A 22,355-nucleotide genomic window follows, 5' to 3' on the forward strand; every position below is an offset into this window, starting at 1 on the left:
TCTGCAGAGACGGCAACTCCAGTACGCTCAGGTGCCCCCACGTGGTTGTCGAAATGTCTACAGAATCCACACCAAAAAAAGAGGGAGACCTGCAGTAGGCCAGGGCATGTCTAGTCAAGCAGTCTCAACCCCAGCAACATGAAAAAAAGCAAATTATGAGCATCAACACGTCAGGTGGGTTTCCTGAAGCCGCAGTGCAGCTGACATTAGATACCCACCAAAAATCAGGAATCTATGACTCCCAAGTTCCCTATATCAAGCCAGCACACATTGCTTCTCTTATCACACAGAGAGAAGGAAAGGCAGTGTTACAGTTTGTTATGAGCAAGCAGCTCCACACAAGGCAATCCCAAGTCTTACACCAGGGCTGTAAGACATTCCCATAGGCAGAGCTTGGCAGCCAATATCAAAAATATCTGTTATGTCCTCCTCCCCTTCTGAGAGGAAGAATTCCCTTTCCTCCCCCTCCTCCTCACCTGAGGAAAGTGGTGAGATCTCCAATCCTTTCTTTCTTCTTCTTGGTGGTATCTCCTTATTTTTTTTATGCAGGTAGGGTCTGCCTCAAGAGGAAGCCACTGTGACCCAAATCTTGGCAGTCCAGTGACTTCTCTCCCGAAGCAGCCGAGAAACGTTGCGGGGGGAAAAAGCCACTGGCAGAAAAAAAAACCGAAGGTAGGATGGGCGCCAAATGTACAATCACAGGACTGCAAGAAGTGGAAGAATGGCCGGAAACTAAGGATAGCACCGCAAGCAAGAACCAATGTCAATCACACCGGAAATCCGAGGATTCCTAGAAGGAACATAGTGAACAACAACTCCGGAGGGAGGAAGCAGCTGGACCGGAATGAAACTGAGAAGCCTCGCCGGAGCGAAGAAGCGGAAGAAACAGAGCAAGGCAAGTACAGGCAGAGAAAGAATAGCAGCGGTGGAGTGCAAGGAAGGATGGAAGAGGGAGGAGTCAAGGAAAGGAATGGAAGGCGAGCAGTAGGCAAGAGGGAAATAAAATAAAGTAAATAGAAGGAAGGGCGGAACACCGCCAAGAGAAATAACACGGAGCGCTAACAAAACAGGAGAGGAATCCAGAACGTTGCAACGCGCCAAACGCCGAATGCAGAATGACTAAATGGCACTCGGCGGTGGCCATGTTGCAAAGAAACTAGACCGCTGGAAGTACGTGAAACAAAAAACGTAACAGCATATTTTATTGGTGGCCAAGTCTCCATTTTTCCCATACGCGCCAGTTACCCCGGTTTTTGACAGCCAATCTCCATCCCATCTACCACACATCAATCCAAGGTCTTTTAAAAATACACGTGTTCAGTCAGTAGCTTGTGGTTGCAAGGTGCAGTTATCATTCAGTATCACACAAAAATAGGAAATAATGATTTCAAAACGTTTTCTTAATATTATCTGGATATACAAATATGTTACACTATGTTTTAGAGGTTATACATTGAGAGAAAATGATTCCTAACAAGGTATGGTTTAATTTAAATTAGCATCTTAAATTTCATTTTTTTACTGAAATGCTTAAAACTATCTAAAACATGGTTACTTTGGAACTAATGAAAATGTCTACAATATAAGAATTTCAAACCTGTACTTAAATCGGCTACCATATGTACATTTAGCCATTATGCTGTTATGTGTAAGTTTACGTTTTACTTTCAATCATTTATAAAGATGCCTAGGTATCTTGTGGAATTAACTTAGCTTAATTCATCAGCAGTAACAGGCTTGCAATAACCATTATGCCTATTTTAATTCCAGTGGATCACATTACTCATCACCACATGAATCAGGGGAACAGGAAGGTACCCCTATTGAAACAAATAAGCGTGAACAATCTTCTAAAACAATACAGTGTGATCATTGTGATGCTCAATTTTCCATGTAGTCTTCACTGAGACGACACCAGCAGCAAACCCATGGTATTACCTCGGATCATGTTCACTGCGTGGATTACAAAAATGTAATATATTTTTTGCCCTGTGCTAAAAGTGGACAAAGAGCACAAATACATATACAAAAAACATCTGACAAACATTGGCTTGTAAAATTTCCGAATGTAGGGAATTTAAGGCAATGGCTTGCCGCAGTGGACATCCAACACTAGGACGCAAACATATGGAAATGGCAAAAAAAAAACAGACCTATTTCAGTTCCCTAATGAACTGCAGGTAAACTCATTAAAAGAAATGATGAACAAAAACCTTATTTCCTCAACAAGTGAAAAAGAATGCCAGGAAATAGTTGCAGCTGCGAGTGATGCAGGGGTATGTGTTGTGTACCTGTGTTTGTATGAAGATCAAGGTTTTTGAGTTCGATTTGTATATGTCTCTGTGTACACTGGCAAGCAAGAGTAGTGGTGCATTTTCAAAAGAACCCATGTCACATTTGATACAAAAATCCAAAATTGGCACTGTCATTGTAAATGCAGCCGTAAGGATCCTAGCTGCGTTCACAGATACCTTCCAATGTGGTGGCTTTTCCAGGAACATCCAAAGTTATTGGAAGGTGAAGACTATGAAAATATCAACAACAATATTCCTGGTATTTACAGTGATGATGCTCCCTCAGATGATCTAATTACTGTTGATTCATTGCTGGAAGGCAGTGAGTACCCACCAAACAGTATGCACGTGAAGAAAATGGTTGAATATTTACATATAAAAAAAAGAATTCCAGAAGAACTCCCTCAGAATTTGACTGTGGAAGACAAAAAACACCATTAAAATGTGTTCCACTGGAAACACATTGTCCATGCTGCCCAGGACCGGCAGCGCCTTTACTTCTTCACCCAAAACTCATTACAAAAAATGCAACTGTGTATGCAATGTTTAAGATCGATAAAGGTAATTTTTAAATAAGCATATTTGAAATGTGATCTCCTCTCTGTATGAATGTATATCTATGTATGTATGTGACACATAAAATGTACATTTTGTTCTTAATCTGTGGAGTGCATTAGAAAATGCACAATACATAACAAGTATGGAACATTGGCATAGTATGACTACATGGTGGTAATGACCAGCTCCATATCGAGCTTCATAAACTTATTTCAGAAATGATTTGGCCAGCCACTTATCATGTTTCCTAAACTGCAAAACCGATGATGCCTTCCCGATCATAGAGGGGAGGCTGTCCCAAACACTGAGCTAACAATAGCCATAAAATGATTCTTTCTTTTCTAATGTAATGTGTTTATCTCTCCATGATGTATCTTTGGTAATTGTGAAATACTTCCAATTTCACAAGTTCTTCTGTTAGGCATGGCATCACTTAAGTGCTGACAGGTTTTTATGCCATCTAAGCTTTCTTGATTATATTACAGGTTTTTATTGGTTACCAATGTAAGTTTCAAAATGTAGGGCCATTTTATTCACATATTTTGGTGCCATTAATTAGTCTAGCAGTAATTTTATGTATCTCTTTGAGTGGTGCAAGAGCTGTGCTGTGAATGCCCACAATTATCCTCATTCAAATGGGATATTGACAATCATTGTACACCTGTCCTTATCTTCGAGGGTTGCAGCAATGGTTTTATTTTGCATGGCAACATTAGTACTGAACTGAGATTGCTAGTTTTCTGTAGTCATTCTGGTGCCATTTTCACCCTACCTGATACATTTTTGTTTTGCATGTACCCCATTTATTTTCCTATCATGTCACAATAATTTCTACACTTTGCATCATGAAAATACACAAAACCTCTGCATGCATAGAGATTACGCCCAGTATATTGATTCACTCGGGTGTATGTGTATGCAGCATTATTTCAGGCCATATATTAATTGTTTATTGTACAAGAATAACAATATTTTCAGGAAAATACATATGTATTCATTCGGTATGCATTGCAGTACAAAAAGAATAGTCATTTATGCCATACTGCAAATGTTTTTTAGATAATACTATTTGGAACAAACCCAGGTCATTCATTATCTAGTTAGCATCAGTTTATTGAATGGGTGCACATGTTAGATAATCTGGCTGCTGTGGGAAAATTCACAGTATGGTATGACCCACACTGTACTACTCTGGTGCAAAATCACAGTGAGTCATGTATCAGATTGGTACACTGAGCATCAACATCACAGTAGGCCATGGATTCATTGGCAAAGGAGATGTGTGTTTATTTGGCATTTATATAGCGCTCTATATATCATTGGTTTGACCTGAAAGCGCTGGTAGGTTGAACGCCCTCAGGGACCGTGTTCCAGGTCAGTTGAGAGAGTGAGGTGGCATACGGTGCATAGGTGGGAGGGGATAGCTCAGTGGAACTTCCACTGAGCTTGTAGACGCCTACTTTTGTAGTAATTACTACTTCAAATGTGCTTCCATATAAGGTTTGAATTTATCATGTTTTACAAATAGTCAATCGTTAGCAGATCGACAACCATTGTTTGCTTGAATTTCAATCACTTTTGCATTTTCATATTTAAATATTCTTTATTGTAATCCTTATAGCAGAAGCCCTTGCCGATGCATTTCCGGCTGTGTCCTTCCTCAGGGCTGGTTCTAAAAAACATTAACAGCCAGGGGTTAACTTCACCCCTAATATCATAAATTCAAGATCAACATCACAAATCACATTTTTCAACATTCACAATCCTTTTTCATCAAATTAACACATACCTGCCAGATTGTTGTGTACTTTCCTTATTAATCAATTTCTTGAATTCACAATTGTATATTGCACACTTTTTAGCTGCGAAATAATTCTGTCGTGCACTCCTGTGTTACATTCCTTAAGAGCATACCAAGATATAGGGGATCATTATGAATTGGGCGGTAAGGGATTACCGGCACCGGTAAGGAGACCGGTGCCGGTAACCCCTACCGCCCAATTCCGAGGTCCCTTAGCGGGAACCGTAAGGGACGTGTGGTTGGACCACACGTCCTTTACGGGTCCCTCTAAGGGACCAACGCGCTAATAACGGGCTTGCTATTCGCGAGCCCGTTATTAGCGCCCTCCCCATTCCCATTGAGCCCTATGTTGGCTCAAATGGGAATGGGGAATAGTTTGTTCAATGGGGACTTACCGGTCCCTCCAGGGTCGAAATGGACCGGTAAGTCCCCATTGAACAAAACCGGTTCCACACCCGGTATTGGAGGCAGCCATGGCGCAAATAGCGCCATGGCTACCTCCAATCTCGGAATGAGGCCCATATTCAGTTTGGTGCTGAATGTGGTTGTGCAAATGGTTATTTCTATATGAGGAAATGTTCTGTAAAGAAACCAAAACACCACATTTCTATTCTTTAATGTCCATACTCTGATAATGGTGTTTGCCAACTTGCTAGCTAGAACGTATTGCAAGAAAATTAAAAAGATAAATCACTGCGTTTGCTCACCTCATCAAGACGCTGACAAGATGTGCTCCTAAGGAGATTCAGTAATGGAGACTCGAAGTTCTCTTTATCAATCAGCCGGTACTTTCTTAACGAGGACACGTGACTTAGTTAGAAACCGAAAGTATACCAAGAGAATTCTAATTACACGGGCTGATCGTTGTAGGAATGTTTACTTGTTAGCGCTTCCATCCGGGCTTGCTCCGAGGGTCTGCAGCATTGTGGTGTCTGGGACAACAATGGTTCCCCGAGGCAACAGAACGCTGCGGGCTGTGGACCATCGTTAAATTTTTCACGTCATCGGGTCGTGCACACAATGATGCTGAATTGTGGTCCGTTTTTGTTAGGGAATTGTAGTTCTGTGAGATTTTGCTTATGGAGCCAAATTAGTCCGAACAACCTCAAAAGTCATAACGGTGTGCACCGTAGGTATTTAAAGTGTGTGTGTTGCTCACAAGCTGATTAGAAATGTATGGTGTCTGGTGAAATTCAGTATGACTCTAATATGCAATGTTCGTTACCCAAGGCAATACGATCAATGCATCTCGCGTGCAGGATACTTGTGTGTCCATAACTGTGTTAATGAAGCTCAGAGGACATTACCTGTCCACATGGTGATACCTGTCAATTCTTAGAGCTCAAGTACATGATGTTGATATCTCAAATCAACACGTTTATGTTCCTCACATGATTCGCCATAGGTTATAGTGTTTAAACTAAGTGGTTCTAATGGCCATACCCTCTGATGTGATAGCATCCATGATCTCAAAGACATAATGTTTGTCGTATCTGTGATATGTTGCTGTGTTGCAAATTGCAGCAACTGTCAGATCCTGTGTAAATATTTAAGTGTTTTAAATATGTGTCAATAATTCCTAATGAAAGTGTAACATTTGCTCAGTGCCATCAATTGTACTTATACTATAATTCGTAATAGCTGTAGATGTGATTTGCTATATACTCATTATACATACAACTTCTATGGCATAGTGTGGTAATCCATTGTCCAATGTTATTTACATATCACATAAATACTCATAATTGCTCATATTCGTTGTGATAATAAAATGGCATGGCATTTTGCTTTGATACTTATGAACTGAGTCAAACTTATGTCCAATGCTTATTCTTATTTCCCCTTATTTTCCTGTTCTTTTGTGGGGACATCTTTCATCATACTAAGTTCATAAAAAACAAAATAGATCCAGCTCTTCATTCAAACCTGTTGGTGCAACTGTTTCTAGCCTATCTATCCAATATGCTTCACGTTGTTCAAGTTTTTTTGTTGTGTTCATACGCAAGTCTTTGGTTCTGATTACTTCCAAGATTTGGAACATCATTTGCGAGAGCTTGTGTTTATAATCTTGAAAGTGTCTTGCTATAGGTGAATGACGATTGTTCATTCTTACGTTAGATTTGTGTTCATTCGAGCGTATGCACGCTTTGCGGCTGGTTTGTCCAACATATGTGAGACCACATGGGCATTTAATTGCATACACTACATTCTGTGATTCACATGTAGCATAGTCCTTCAATGGAATTCTTTCACCGGTACGTGAGTGTGTTATGATGTTGCCCTTAGTCACATTGTTGCAATTGTTGCACGAAAGGCAAGGATAAGTTCCTGTGTGCTTGCTGCGTTGTTTTTTGGTTCGATTGGGGTTGGTATCAACTAGAAGATCTTTTAGATTATCACTTCATTGAAAGGGAAAAATTGGTTTATTGTTAAGGTTACCTTGTCATTTTGTATCGCATGCTAGTAATGACCAGTGTTTCAATATTGTTTTCTTGATCCTATTAGATTGGATGCTCTACTTGCTCACAAACACTAGTTGTGTATCGGTCTTGGTGTCTTGGCTTTTTGGTGTTAACAATTGAGCATGTTCTTTTTGATCCACTTTTTGTTTTGCCTCCTGAAGTTCTGGTTCCTTACATTCTCTTGATCTAAATTTGTGCATGGGTGGACCAATTATGTGTGCAGCTGAAGTGACTGTGCGATGGTAGCTGCATCCTAACATTAGGTGTGGTGGTATTTGATATCAGTATAATGTGTGCAGTCAGGGCATGGTTACCAGGACTGGGTTCTGGCTGCGTTAGGCCTGTTTAGGATCCTTGTGTGTGCAGCTAGGACGAAATTGAGCGAGGGGTGTAGCTGCATCCTAATTGTGTTTTGGTGTAGAGAAGAGAGTGAACGTAGCAATATGAGATGTGAGTGTATGGGAGGAGGGTTTGATCTAGCGGAATCGCTGTTCTGGAATGAAGGTCCGTGTTTGCGATTGCTGCATTCAGAGTAAACTTATTCATAATTTATTAGCCGTCTTCAGTGGCATTATTGCTCAGGATTTCAGAAAATGTTTTGTTTTTGTTAAGTAGTAAGGTTTCAGCAGTCTTAGATGGTCATATTCGGCATTATGGAAATAGCCATGGTTTTAGAACTTTGCGAAATGCCATGTAGTTGTGGGTTTGTCGAATATGAGCAAGGAGAGAGTTCCACAGAATAGGGGCTAAAGTTGAAAAAGCAGATCCTGGCAGAGTTGGTGGTTGGAATTGCTAAAAAGAGGGCAGTGCTTGATCTGAGGATGCGTGATGGGAGGTAAAGTTTTATCTTTTCTTGTAGGTATGTTGGGCCGGTCTTGTGCACTGCTCGGTGGGTAATGCATAGGGTCTTGAAGGTGGCCCTTCATCTGACTGGGAGCCAGTGGAGGGTTCAAAGAGTGGGAGAGATGTGGTCTCTTTGTCCCAGGGCGAGGAGGAGTTTGGCGGCAGCGTTTTGGGCTCTTTGTAGTTTGTTGAGTTGGTATGCCAGTGCTCCCAGGTATAAGGGGTTGGCATAGTCCAGTCTCGACATAACAATAGACATAACAGCGGCGAGTATGTTGGGGTAGGAGAGCTAAGGAAAGATGCGGCTTAGAAGTTTAAGGTGATAGTGATAGCATTTTGAAACATTATTGATCTGACGGGAGAGGGTTAGGCCTGAGTCCTTAGTGCAGCCTAGGTTTTTGACTATATATCGGAGGGAGAGGGAGGTGGGCCGTTGTAGGGAGTGGTTGTGGGAGAAAGGTGGCATTGCCGCACACCACGATTTCAGTTTTATCGGGGTTCAAAAGGAGGTGGTGACAAGTCATCCATCGGTCAATATCTCGGAGACAAGCCTCAAGGTCAGAGCGTGGGTTGGTGTTAGTCTTGGGAATTCTTAGGATAATTTGGGTATCGTCGGCGTAGTTGTAACAAGAGAGGTTGTGCGCACGGATAATTACTGGTAGAGTGGTCAGACTCTGCTTTTAAACAGTTTTCCCCATTCATTCCATCCTGGCTGTCAATCACACAGCAGGATGGCTGTCCTTGCTGGACAGTCAGCCGGCCAATCACACCAGAGTTCATTCAGGTCTCCTAGGAGACTAAGCACAGGGAGTTTTGGGCACCTCCCTCAAATCCTGTCCATCCTAGACACTCAGGCGCCAGAGGAGGGCTTCAGCACTGAAGCTTGCCAAAGGCCAACGAACCAAGGGTACAAATCTGGTTTGGCGTGCAGAGACAAACACAAGAAGGACCTTTCCTAAAAGAAATGGCAAAAAAAGATGACCAGAGTCTGTTTTTACAGATAGGTCTTGGGCGCCATATTGAAAAACTTGGCTGAACCGATTTTTAGCTACCGTTTTTAGCAGTCGGGAAAAATCACAGTAGTTGATCTAAACCACTGCTACCAGCCATTTAAAGTAGGAAAGGGTAACATTTGACTGTTACATGAGTTTTTTGACTCAGGGGAAGCTAAGCAACCATTCCAGCACTCTATAGGAAGTTAGTGTGTGCTGGGTAATTAAATTTAAACAGAATAGTAAAGCCAATTTAACTTTACAGGCTCTGGTAGACAGTAGTCAGTCCCAGAGAAGGTATTTAAACCTTGGGGAGCCAGAAAGACACCCCTGTGCCACTGCACATAAGGTGCTGTGTGAAACATATAAAAAGAAAATGCCTATGTAGTTGTTTAAAACTCCATAACCAAAGAACACAAAAGTAAAACACACACAAAATACATGGAAGAGTGGGAAAAAAGGTTCACACTCTTCCCAGGTCAAAAAAATAAAATCCTAGAAATCCAGCAAAGTTGCTGGGGGTCTCAAAAGGTAAGGGGAATTAGCACATTTTGAGAATTCTCCCTAACATGTTGCACAATTGTTAAGTGTTCACTGGTGTAGATACTAAAGTGTTACACTATCTAATTGTGTTTCAGGTAATATAGATGTCAGGATTTACATGACGCACATCACTGTGAAGGCCAACTGACTAGTTATCTAGCCGATTAATGCCATTTGGATCAAGTTTCAATTTATATTAACAGGTATGTCTTGTCATATTCGCAACAATGCTAGGTTAGCCTAAATTATACTGGGTTACCTGTAGGTTAATTCTGGGCCTATGTGTTTTTCAGGCTCCTCAGTATATTGCCCTCTGGAGCACTTTGGATTCACTCCCACGGCTTGCGCCACCCCTAACAATCAAAATTGGAGGTGAGTGTCAGCCTTGACAACCATTTTTGGTTGATATGCATAAGGTTATATGCTGTTAAAAAGAAATGAGGTTGGGTTGTAAATAGATGTTGTTTATGTGTTTATGTTTTATGTAGAAAGAAACTGTTGAAGACATCTTCCACCAATATCTGTCACGAGTACGAGGGAAGTTCCTCACCCATTTTTGTCCTGCAGAAGGTCGGAACTACCTTGGGCTATAACTTCAGGCCTACTGATATCCGACCGAAACATATGTAGACGCAGTCTATGAGCAATGCAATTGGACTTTTTTGCACACCATCTAGAATCAAGGGTGTAAAAGAAAGAATATATTGTTTTGTTTATGAATACAAGAAAGACCTCAATGGTAGTTGGACTTTCCTGTGGTTCGAGTGTATGTTGTTTGACATTGGATGTGTGTTAGTTTGAATGAGTATGAAAGGTGGGAAATGGTAGATGTCCAAAAACATGATTTATTATGCATATTAGTTGATTTTTAACTTTGTGATATAATATTTGAACTAAACTGATGAATTAGTATTGACTTTTGTGTATAGTGTGTTGCGTCAACCTCACTACCAAGATCCATTTTTTTTAATACTATTCAAAATCAGTGCCTTTCTTCACCAGGCTTCTCATGTTGACAGTTAATGCTGAGATCTGTGGTACAAACTTTGCACTGCCAGCCCCAGAACGGATCGGAGCTCATCCTTGTTTTTTAGAAATGGTGCATCCAGTATGGCTTGGAATAGATTCCTTTTGGACTTTATTCCACTTGCTAAGATTGTGTACCCCAAGTACTCAGCTTTGTTGGTCTTGGTCTGGCTTTTGCCCTGCTTCAATTTGAGTCCAGCTGCCTGTAATTGTTCTAATACTTCTCTTAATGCCATGTCATGTGTCTGTTCATACACTGCAAACACCAGGATTCCCTCCTAAAATGATGACACATTTGCCACTTTGCTTAAAACAGAGTCCATTATTCTTAGAAAAACTGAAACCAAACGACATGCATATAAATTAGAAAATTTCAAACAGCGTGAGAAAAGGTGCTAGGGCTCTGGGTTACTTATATAGACAAATGTGATAACATGTGTCGCCCATATTAAGTTTGGAGAAGAACTGTACTTCCTTCATCATCATTAAAATCAAGTACATACTAGCTAATTGGTAGCTGGCCAATGCTACGTCCTGGTTCAGGCTGTGCAAGTCAATGCATATCGTCAACACATTCGACTGAGATGTATTAATTAAAACCACCAAGCTCAACCACTCCGCTGACTCCACAGGCTCGTTGGTGCCTTCTTGTAACATTTTCTGTATTTGTTCCTTGAGTGCACTGCACACAGTGGCCGGGACAGAACGAACCTTGGGTTTCACAGGGACGGCGCAAGACCTCACTTGTATCCAATGCACATAATCCTTGATACCTCCTAATGAATCGGAGAAAAGCACTGGATAGATTTTTTTAGTTTGGGCTATTAAGCCAAAACTATTACATTCGAGTACAGATAGGGAGAAATGGCATATGAGGAGAGACAAAAAACTTGTAGGTGTTGTTTGGTTATTTACCCACCCAATGGCTGCCCATGGTCATGTTTATTCATATGGCCATTCCCACCCAGTTCCTGCCCCTATGTGCCCAAAACACCTCCTCTTGGGAACTCTTTGAGATCACTCTAATCAAACCTTACCATCAAGCTTTGCACTCGAAGTCATTGCCCGTGTTTTCTCAAAGCAGTCTCTTGAGAGTTAATAACTTAATTGGAGTTGTAAATGCTCTACTAGTGTCATCAAAATGTCTTAACCAAGTCTGCCTTCAGCCACTGAATTTGTAAGCTCTATGCATGTCCTTCACTAAATTCCTGTTAAAAGGAAGCATTGAGAAAGCCAACAGTTTTGGCTTGTGTATAAGTATTGGGCATTTGCCAGGAACTGCTATTGGACGCCCAAGTACTCTGACCCTGCTAACATCTATATCCAATATCCAGCACCTGATGTATCCCAGCAGCGGAATACTTTTTACCCAAAATACTTTTCGCTACCTTCTTGTTTTGTTGACTGCAACCTTTTATCGTGCTAGCATTGCTTTATAGATATCTACTGGCAATGAGTCTGATCCAGAGTCGGCCATGACTCTTGTTTCTTTTACATCTACCCTCATTATACAATGGGAATGTCTCTTTTGCCTTTCCCATACTGACCATCAGTATTGTCGACACATCGTCTTTCGAGGACTCCTTATCAGTCTTGTCTTCTCTTGTTTCCATTGCCGTTACTTTGCTGCTCCTTGTCCTGCGCACTTTGGCAAAGTGTACTACTCTTCCACATTTTGCACTTTCCTTGCATTTTTCTGGGCGCAGGCTATCATTGGCTAAATGCCTAGAACTGCCACATCTGTCACACCTCAATATTTCTCTCCTCTTGTCCTCTCCTTCTTTAGTGTCACTGTAATGCATTATTCTGTGCCTCTCCTGATTTGTAGCACATGTATTTCATTGGTGGACGAGCATTCCACCATTATTTTGCATCTAATTGGTGTTTTTTCAGCTGTTCTAGCAATCTGAATGTCCTTGTAAAGGTGGAGTTCCTTTTCTTACACAAATGTGTCTTGCACTTTCTTGCTTTTGGTATATTCAGTCCACATGTCTCTGAGTATATTCTTTGCGTTGTTCCCAAATTCTCCCATGTCATCGCAGCAGAAATGGAAATCACATTGAAGAAACTGAAAGTTGCTCAAGCGACCACCATCATGACTGTGTCTGACCATCCCAGCAGGGGAAACACAACAGGGAGTCAAACAGCCTCACACATTGGCGCTCAAGCCCATCCATGTCTAAGGAATGCGGCTGGTGTGGTGAACCACGCTACATGAGAAGAGACTGCCCAGCACAGGGCACAACCTGTGGTGCCAAAGTGTGCCGCTCATCTGCGCCACCATCACTGAACCTCCCTCCACAGATGAGGCTCAAGCCAAAGAGAAAACAGAAAAAAGCTTGCCAAGTGGACGCAGATGAGGACTCCTCCACGTCAGAAACAGGCGATGAAGAGTAGGCAGCAACGTGGCTGTGCAGACACACCCCACAACAAAGCGGAAAGGCAAAGTACACATGATCTCAGCTCTGAACTGAGGCAGCAAGCTGACCAAGAGAAAGTAGCCCAGGTGTGTGATCCACATATCCAGATAAGACATCATGCTGACTATCAATACAAGGGCATCTGTCAAAGGTATGCCCCTCTCGACGCTCACAAGGATGCTCCCCCGTTCAGTCCTAAAAACCACAGACACACTTCTCTATGTCTATGGCAGCAAGAAACCCCTGCCAGTTTTTGGGTGTTTTTCTCACGGAGCTCGCTAGAGGGGATGTCAGCGTACAGTCTAAAATCTGTGTTGTCAACATGGGATTGAAATGTATACTAAGCTGGAAAGCCGCTGAAGATCTAGATCTCATTCATTTAGTCTGTGATGTGTCCATGGCCGACGAAGTCCAGGCCCTCCTCGCCAAACCTTGTAACATGCTACGTGGCATTGGATGCCTAAAGGGTTGATTAGTGAAGCTCCACATCGACACCTCAGTGCAACGTAAGGCTGTTCGGCACAGGAGGACGCCGTTCCACATGCAGCCCTTAGTGGATAAGGAACTCCAAGAACTGGAGAAAGCGGACATCATTGAAAATATGACGGGACTCCCTCCCAGGGTCTCACCCATGTTTGTCACCCACAAACCGAAAGAGCCGAATAGGTGCAAGTTTGCATCGACATGCGTCTCCCAAAGACTGCCATGATCAGAGAGTGACATGTCACCCCCACACTCGATGAAAACTTTGCAGATCTGACAGGGTCACAAGTATGGTCCAAACTGGACCTCTTTGCTGGCTACCACCAGTTAAAACTCCACAAGGACTCCCAATACATAACCACTTTTTCATCCCACCTCGGACTGCAGAGATACAAGCGGCTGAAGTCTTCATACAGGCCATCCAGACGGTCCTGCAAGGACTCCCTAGGGTCCTTAATGTCAGTGATGACATCCTCATATTCGCAGCCGACAAGGGGGAACACCTTTCACGGTTGGCAGCTTTGTTGGACTGTTTGGACGATGCAGGACTCGCCCTACACATGAAAAATGTGAATTGTTTAAAGAAGAACTATCCTTCTTTTACATCTTCAAAAGCAAGGAAGTATCGGCTGACCTTCTTAAAGTGGTGGTCATAAAGGCAGCCTCGCCCCAACAACGCCCATCAAAGTCAGAGTTTTCTTGGGCATGGCGACATACTGTGGCCGTTTCATCAACAACCTAGCCACACTGTCTGAGCTTCTGCCAGATTTGACCAAAACCTCTACAAAGTGGAACTGGAACAAGTGCCAAGAAGCATTCCAGGCTATAAAGGACTCTCTGTCTGCTGAAACCACAATGGCTTATTACAATACAGAACTTCAGACAGATCTCTACGATGACGCAAGCCCAGTAAGTTTGGGAGCAGTGTTAGTCCAAAAGTCCACGGCAGGGGAAGTCACACCCATTGCATATGCATCCAGGGCGCTCAATCCCACTGAGCAAAGGTACTCATCGAGAAGGAAGCCATTGCGGTCCTTCGGTGCACTGCACACAGTGGCCGGGAATGAACAAACCTTGGGTTTCACAGGGATGGCACAAGGCCTCACTTGTATCCGATGCACATAATCCTTGATTGCCAAAGCTCAAAGTCTCCCCTGGTAACTAGAACTTTACCAGTTTCTGAGGAACTACAGACTCACCCCACACACTTTTACGAACGTCCCACTGTCCGGCCTCATGTTCAGAGCTGTCTTAAACTCATCCATACTGCACCAGCCGATCCCGACAAAGACCACTGACCCTCAGAAAGTGCATTCCAAACGAGTACAGTCCAAAGCACGCATCAGTGACAAGAGATACACAAAAACATCATGCCATCTAGCGAGAGACCACTTTCTGGCTCTCAAAAACCCTAACAGAGCAAAAGTAAGGCTACTGTTTGACGACGCACAATGGACAGTAGTGGACAAACATGGCACTATGGTCACCGCCAGTCGAGGCCCGGACCTAATTTCCAGGAGTTTGTCATGGTTCAAGAAGCTGCCACAGCAAGTGTGGTTAGAAACACCGGCCCCAGTGACTAGTATGGACCCAGCCGAGGAAAGTGGATACCCTGCAGTCTGTTTGGATTTAGCCAACAAGGAAAAAGCACCCCTAAGGAAGGAGCCAGAGACAAATGTTGGGCTCGGGAGGATAGCTCAGGGGCAAAGCGCTCGCCTTGGAAGCAAGACTACGAAGAGCTGTGTGTGTTATAAATAACTAACTAAAATTATAAATCCCGAACAGTCCCCGCCAGAGGTCAAGGTAACCCCAGAAGAGATCAGTCCAACACTACAGTCACCCCGGCATCGCGAAAGGTACTCCCTACATGCAGCCTGGCACCTTCAGTAAGACTCAGAGGTTACCTGTTCGTAAGGCACCGCCCTTCACTGTTGCAGCCTCAGCTAGTTAATTTTATTTATTTGGAAAAGGAATGTTATGTCCTAATGCTATACCCATTCCCCGAGAGCACTCCCGAGACGTCATTGCGCATGGGTGATGACGCAGAGGTAATGAAAGGGGCAGCCCTGGTCGTCTGGGTAAGCACGGAGACGGGAGGGAGTCCATGAATGTACCCTCTGCTTCCTGGTCTCCTTGAGCGTGCGGGAGCCTCGAGCCGTGCTGACCACCACTCCCGGGGTCCTCACAACAGCCACCTAACATTAGATTAACTTGTTGGGTGATCAGAATGTTACATAATCTGGAAGCTTTACAATGTTTTATGTTTTTTGTCCTTCCCGGGCGATAATCCTAGAAAGGTTGCAGCAGAAAGAGGGTAAAAAGGTTGAGAGATATCAACATGTTTTTTTTTTTTGTTTTTTTTCTTTATTTTTTTTTGGTTTGTACAAACCTTTAAAATACATCGTTTGTCAGAATCCAATCGTAAATACAAAGCAAGACAAGACTAGACAAGGCAGAACATATAAGCATGAGATAAGCATGAGGTAAAGTTCCATCCTTTTGTCAGGGATCAAGCCTTTGGTGCTAGCAGAGCCTTATCGAGAAGGTCCCTATGGACTTCATCTGAGAGTTTACACAGTGTTAAGCACTACCCTGAAGTCCCTGTACTGCGGCGTCAGATAACTCAAGGCTCCTTTCAATCTCATGCAAAAATAAGGTCAGCGCCCTTGTCAGTTTTGTGTTGGAGCCCGTAAACATCAAGTGCCACCATTCTTCAGCACTCCTCAGTGAGTATTCACAACATGTACTAACGCGACCTGAATGACACCTGGCCTAGTAGGATCGTTGTCCGTGCTCCCTTTGTTCCCCTCCCTTGCCTCGTCGCGCCTTGAAACACTTGTGTATAGGCGCGTTATAAATGCCATATCATCATATCATGTTCAGCTAACTTATTAGGCTTCCTATCCCGAGTATGAAGAGTTTCTATCTTCTGTGTCTGTACGACCATTTGACTATCTTCGGGGAAGCAAAATGTTTGTATCAGAGCTTTATGTGGGATACAAAAACGAGGCATGTCACCAAAAAATATTTGGGGGAGATGCCTTCTGTTGGGGGTCGCCTGCCATGGTCGTCCGGCAGTCGCCCCTGGGTGCTATCTCTGTGAGCACGACACAGGCCCACTATCTGTGGGGGTTTGGGGCCTGCCCTGGACATCCGGCAGGGCCCCTGGTGCTATGGGACATCATCACCATGAGGTGGGGTCACAGCCTGCCAGGCCTCTGACCGTGCGGACATCGGCTGCCATCCTGGCATGCGGGCCCCACGGGTTCAGGGCATGCAGGACTGCGCCTACACGTGTAGGCCTGCGGCCTACATCAATAATGAGACACGGACTCAGTCGTTCCTCTTTGGGAGTCTGCAGCCGCTCTGTCTCACGTGCCTGCAGGAGCTCCTTTTATTAGCTTGCCCCTTAAAGGGGGCAATACACACGTGGGAGGGACACATCCCCTTAAAGGGGCAATGCACATTGGGAGGGTCACCCATAACACCTTCTAACTGTTTGGTGCTGCCCGATGCCTTAGAACTGTCTGGTGCGGCCTCATCATCACAAGAAGTTAAAGAACCTTTAACTGACATTCAGTCCTTCAGTTCTTTTGAAGGAAATGCATGATTGGTATGTTTTAATGTTTTAATTGTATTAAATCAATCCAATGACAGAATTTCTGCTTTCCAAAAATCAAGCAATGCGTTTTCTATATTTTTCCTTCACGTGTTAAAAAAACACAATAATTCCAAACGTATGTATCTGTTTACGTGATTTTAAACATGGCTGATAGTGACAACAACTGAGGAAAACCAGTGCTGCTGCTCGTCATATTTTCATTTACTTTACACGGGCATCGGTTCTGAGCCCCAGGAATTTCTCGCCTGGTTTGGCAAGCGCATGCTACAAAAATGTGGCAACGTTTGAGAGATTTGTTGGGAAACGACTGAAAGGGAACTAAGCAATAGAACAAATCAAGTTTCAGGAACACAGTCGGTTAAACATGTATGAATGTGAGAGGAAACGCCTTCAGAAGCAGTCTGAAATGAAACCGAAAGGAATAGCGGTCGGTGCTTGCGATCAACTGCCGCCTCTCACTAAACACCGAAGCCGAGATTAGCGAGACATACGCAGGACTCTTTCCTTCGAGCTTCAAAGATGAGCGATCAGGGTGAGGTGTTCCAGGTCTTTCTGAACGGTCTGAACAGTAAACACACCATCGACGTTGCCAACTCCGAGGAATACTTCAAAAGTACAACTATCAAGCGATTCAAGGAGCTGGTGGCCAAAAAATTAAACGAGGTGGCAAATGTAGGAAATTTAGGTAAGTGCTGGCGTCTCCGTTCCGAGGGACAGACGTTTCTCTCGAGCCTCTACTTTAATTGTCGAGTTCTTGCTTTTTACACGTGAGCTATAACATAGCTCTCAACCATTTATGTCGCAAAGGCGGGTGAAAACACCCGATTTTATTTTTGGCGGGTGAGAGGCCCAGTGAAACGAATGGGCGTGAAGTTGGCTTGGCGGGTGAGTCAGCTGTTTACAAGGCGGGTGACACGCGCCAAAAGCGTGTGAGTTGAGAGCTATGGCTATAAACAGGGAAAAGTCTCATTGTATTTGTTTTAAATATCTTGCACAGTATCCAGACAAATGTACGTCCAGGGACGTGATTTCACAAAAATGCCAGGGATAGCAGAAGTGACATCACACGGCCCTTGACCCCCTGATGACATCACAGGAAGTGATGTAGTTTGACATGTCCCAAGTGATATCACAGGAAGTGATGGCAAACGACCTTCAGATTTTTTAGATGCATCTAGCACTCGTGTTTCCAGGAGCTCTCATTTCAGCCAGATATGAGAACCGAGGTATAGAGGGAGGCATGATTTGTCCACAATTACACATTTGGGGAATGCCATCTTCCACATTCGGCGTGGGGTCTATACGTAAAACATACATAATGCAGTATTTCTAACAGGGTAACCAAAATCTGTAACGCAGGGTACAGCTAGTGTATGAAACCTCTATAGATCAATGGACATAGAAGTACGTGTTATCTGTGGGATTGCTGTGTTAAACAAGCCAAAAAAGCACTGACCTGGAGAGGCGGGCCCTGCTGTTTCACCAGGAGAGAAATGCTGCATGAGCAAGACCTGGAAATTAAATAATTGCCGAGGATTTAGTATCAACAAAATTCCCTGGTTATAAATGTATATAGGATTCATCTACCATTACGATAGAGGAACCCTATTAGACTGGTCTGTGTACACAGAGGGGAGTGAACCTGATAATGTTATCTTTGCTGGAGTATAATACCTGGGAAAGGTTCTTTCAATATACCCAAGACCCCCTATAGTTTGTATTATCTAAGCGTAATACTGGGTGCCAGAGGACTTTAAAACAAAACACCATTTAATGTGATATCATTGCTGCACAGATAAATTCAGAGTTATTTAAAATTGAAAACACCCACAAGTTGCTTTTCACCGGGGACTGACTGACAGATTTCAAGGCGTGCACTGCACACTACCCCTTTGTCAGACCCAGTGGTGCCCAATGACATAGCACAACATCTGGCAGCTCCCCTGCGAGCCACGCTGTGTGGACTCCCCCAAGCTCCTTAACAAAGCACAGTGCGCGCCACATGCTGGACAGGTCTGGACCGCCATCTGTGCGCAATGTCCATGATGATTATGTTGCTGCAGGGGCATTCACTACTGCAAGTGAAAGAAGTAAATATGTTTTTTAATCAAAGCATACATCTTTAACATAATATAGAGAGAAGGGGCGGTGCCTGGTCCACAAATATACCAGCCACCAGTGGTGGGTGGTGAGTTGTTTATTTGGAGGGTGTAAATATTTGCCGCAAGTATGTGATTGCGACTGAGCATAGCAATGGAGTCCAAACTAACGAAAATGGGTTGGGGAGGTCCCGGGGGGGATTCTTCTCCCTCCCCAGAATAAATGTTTTGAATAATGGATTAAAATAGTGCAGTACACAGCACACTTTCTGGGAAAATTTGGGTAAATGGCCAACAATGTGGGTAAAAGGCCAACAATCAGTTTTTTAGGGTGTAGGGTAAATTGTCATAAAGGTACAATACATGCAAGTCACCGAAGGTGCATAGGGCATTTCCCAATGCATTATCATGCCGGTCCCTGGTCCCTGCAATATATGCCAGTATAAAAAAACATTTGTATGCTGGCTGTGCCCATACATTTCCATGCTGGCTCCACCAACATATGCTAGTCCCATATAAGACCATACTTATGTTCGCTTTAAGACGTTTGTTTATAGTATCATTACTGGCATTGGGTACAAAATGGGCTCTGCCAATATATGCCAGTACTCCTATGTAAGTACATACTCCCGTTGGTTTGGCCATTAAAAGTGACATGTAATAATAGGATAACCTGTCTAAATTGGTTCCAATTTAAGCCATTCTAGACCCATAAGAATACTTACCTTGCTTGATTCATCATAGATGCTCAGTTATTAAAAATTCATGCTACAGTGGAGAGTACACAGGCCGCTATACCGTGTCATCAGTCTAGCGAGGTAACACTACTTATGCTTGCTTTTTTAAAGACGCAGATTAATAAATGTCATGCAACAGTAAGCAATGGCTAGACTGACTGCACCAAAATGACAGTCTAGCCAGGGAATAGCAAACATCAACTTGCCTTTGCCCAAAAATACCAGTAAAACATGTAAAGTCAATAAAGAACATGGCAAACATGCTCCAGTGATCCCCAGTCCCCAAGGCCTTACACATACATTCATCCCCTTTCTCCCACCGGTCACTCACCCATACATCTCCTCTTGCACTCACACTGGATTCACCACACAGGCACACACTAAACCCCACCCAGAACATTCAAACACACACTACCACATGTATGCTCATTCACCCACCAGTCACTCAATCATACACGTTTTTGTATCTCCACTCATTGCATTCTCTACACAGGCACACACCCACCCTGGCAGAATATTCAAAAACACACATCACATTACTTCTCATTCACCCACCAGTCACTAACACTTTCTCTTGCATCCACTCATTACATTCTCTACAAAGGCACACACTCACCCAGAACATTCAAAAACACACCATCACATGCATACTCATTCACCCACAAGTCACTCACACACACATTCTCTTACATCTCCACTCATTGCATTCTCTACACAGGCACACACTCACCCTGGCAGAACATTAAAAAACACACATCACATCACTTCTAATTCACCCACCAGTCACACACTTTCTCTTGCATCCACTCATTACATTCTCTACACAGGCACACACCCACCCAACCAGAAAATTAAAAAACACACATCACCTCTAATTCACCCACCAGTCACTCACACTTTCTCTTACATCCACTCATTACATTCTCTGCATACAGGCACACAATGAACATTCAAAAACTTACATCACATCACTTCTCATTCACCCACCAGTCATTCACACCATCTCTTACATCCACTTATTGCATTCTCTACACAGGCACACACCCACCCAGAACATTCAAAAACACACATTATATCACTTCTCATTCACCCTCCATTCACATACATACATCTGACGTGCACTTCACACATGCAAAACCCACATCATATTACCCAAAAAACGCAATCTTACCTTTTTCTTGCAGCTTCGGTCCATACTTCAAGGCCCCCTCGGCTCCTCCGTGCTGCTCCCAAACAAGAACCAGGAAGCTGCGAGAGATTTCTGGTTCCTGTATGTGAGCTGCAAGGACGCCGAGAGAGAAGGGGTTGGAGCTGAACGTGACATGTGCCACATGTCATGGTCAGCTCCAACCCCTACTGAATGCCTCCACGGCCCAGCCTTCACCCTGAGTGGTGAGGACTGGGCCGGGGACCCACCAAACCCGGTGTGGCGAGGGCCCGCTACACCAGGAGCACCCTTTTTTTATTTTGTATGTATTTTCTTTTTTTATTTTTTTAAAGCTGAGGTCTTAAGGGTGTCCCCATGGGTTGCAGATGTGGCCTCCAGGGGTCGCAGTTGATAACCCTGGCGACTCCCAAATGACGTCCCTGTTTACGTCTTTGCCAAATCACTTGTTTTGTTGCTAAGAAAAATGTAATGAGCAGTTTTTGCGACAAAAACGTGGCACTCATTATGAGCCCCGTGCCCCTTATGTGCCCACTTGACCTTTCCCAGTAGCCCCAATGGCCCTCCTTGTGCCCCATCAGTCCTCCCTGTGCCCCTGAACCCAGGTGCTTCCCAGGGCCATATTGTCCCTCCCAAAACTCCTTTACCCCACACCCCGTGGCCTAAGAACAGCGGCAAGAGTGCCAGAGGGGCCTGTGTAGGTGCAGTGGACTTAGGGTGGGGTGAGTTAATAGCAGTCACGAGTGCGGCAATGATGAATTTAGGGACAAATGTTGCATGTTTTTAAAATTATCTTTTTCTATCATTGGAGTGTGTTTAGGTATATGACTGGTTGGAAACAGCCTACATAGTGTTTGCCCACGATCACTCGATTTGACACGTCTTTTGGGTGACATGTGTAACGTCACCCAATCAGTGGGATAAGGAAATATATGATGGAGATATTAAACCTCACCAATATAAATTTCACAGAGAAGTGCCCTTGTAGTGGAGAAAGCTCACGGATCTATCGCCCTATGCAGTGCAAGTGAAAACTCTGCTGTCCCCTTTTATCTGCTCATCACTTCCAAAATCACAGATTCTCCTGTACCCCTTCCGAAATGTTCCCTTCTCCCAGTGGCGGAGGCAGCTTTTGGTGCCGGGGGGCAGGTTGGGGGGGTATTGGTGTGCCAGCAAGATGCTAGAGAGCTTAGTGGACACCAGGGGGGAAGCAAGGGAGTGGGGGTTCAGATCCAGTTTAAAAAGGCTTTTCCTCTAAGTGTCTCTCCTCTTCCATCTGCTCCCTTGTCTTCATCAATAAGTGCCCCGCT

The 22,355-nt window shown here is 43.7% G+C and overlaps 1 protein-coding gene across 1 annotated transcript in view; it reads right to left on the reverse strand.

Annotated features, from left to right (window-relative positions):
• Positions 1 to 21,090, reverse strand: part of LOC138491618 (E3 ubiquitin-protein ligase DDB_G0292642-like) — a 536,293-nt gene extending 515,203 nt beyond the window's left edge. The window contains exons 1-2 of the mRNA XM_069618244.1: positions 21,052 to 21,090; positions 18,501 to 18,555 (exon numbers count right to left, since the gene is read on the reverse strand). Of these exons, the coding sequence (XP_069474345.1) occupies positions 18,501 to 18,555; positions 21,052 to 21,075 (79 nt within the window). The 5' untranslated portion in view covers positions 21,076 to 21,090. The remainder of the gene's footprint in view (positions 1 to 18,500; positions 18,556 to 21,051) is intronic.
• Between the last annotated feature and the right edge of the window lie 1,265 nt (positions 21,091 to 22,355).

This window comes from Ambystoma mexicanum, chromosome 10 (genome assembly GCF_040938575.1).
Source record: "Ambystoma mexicanum isolate Mex_15411 chromosome 10, UKY_AmexF1_1, whole genome shotgun sequence".
Lineage (NCBI taxonomy): Eukaryota > Metazoa > Chordata > Amphibia > Caudata > Ambystomatidae > Ambystoma > Ambystoma mexicanum.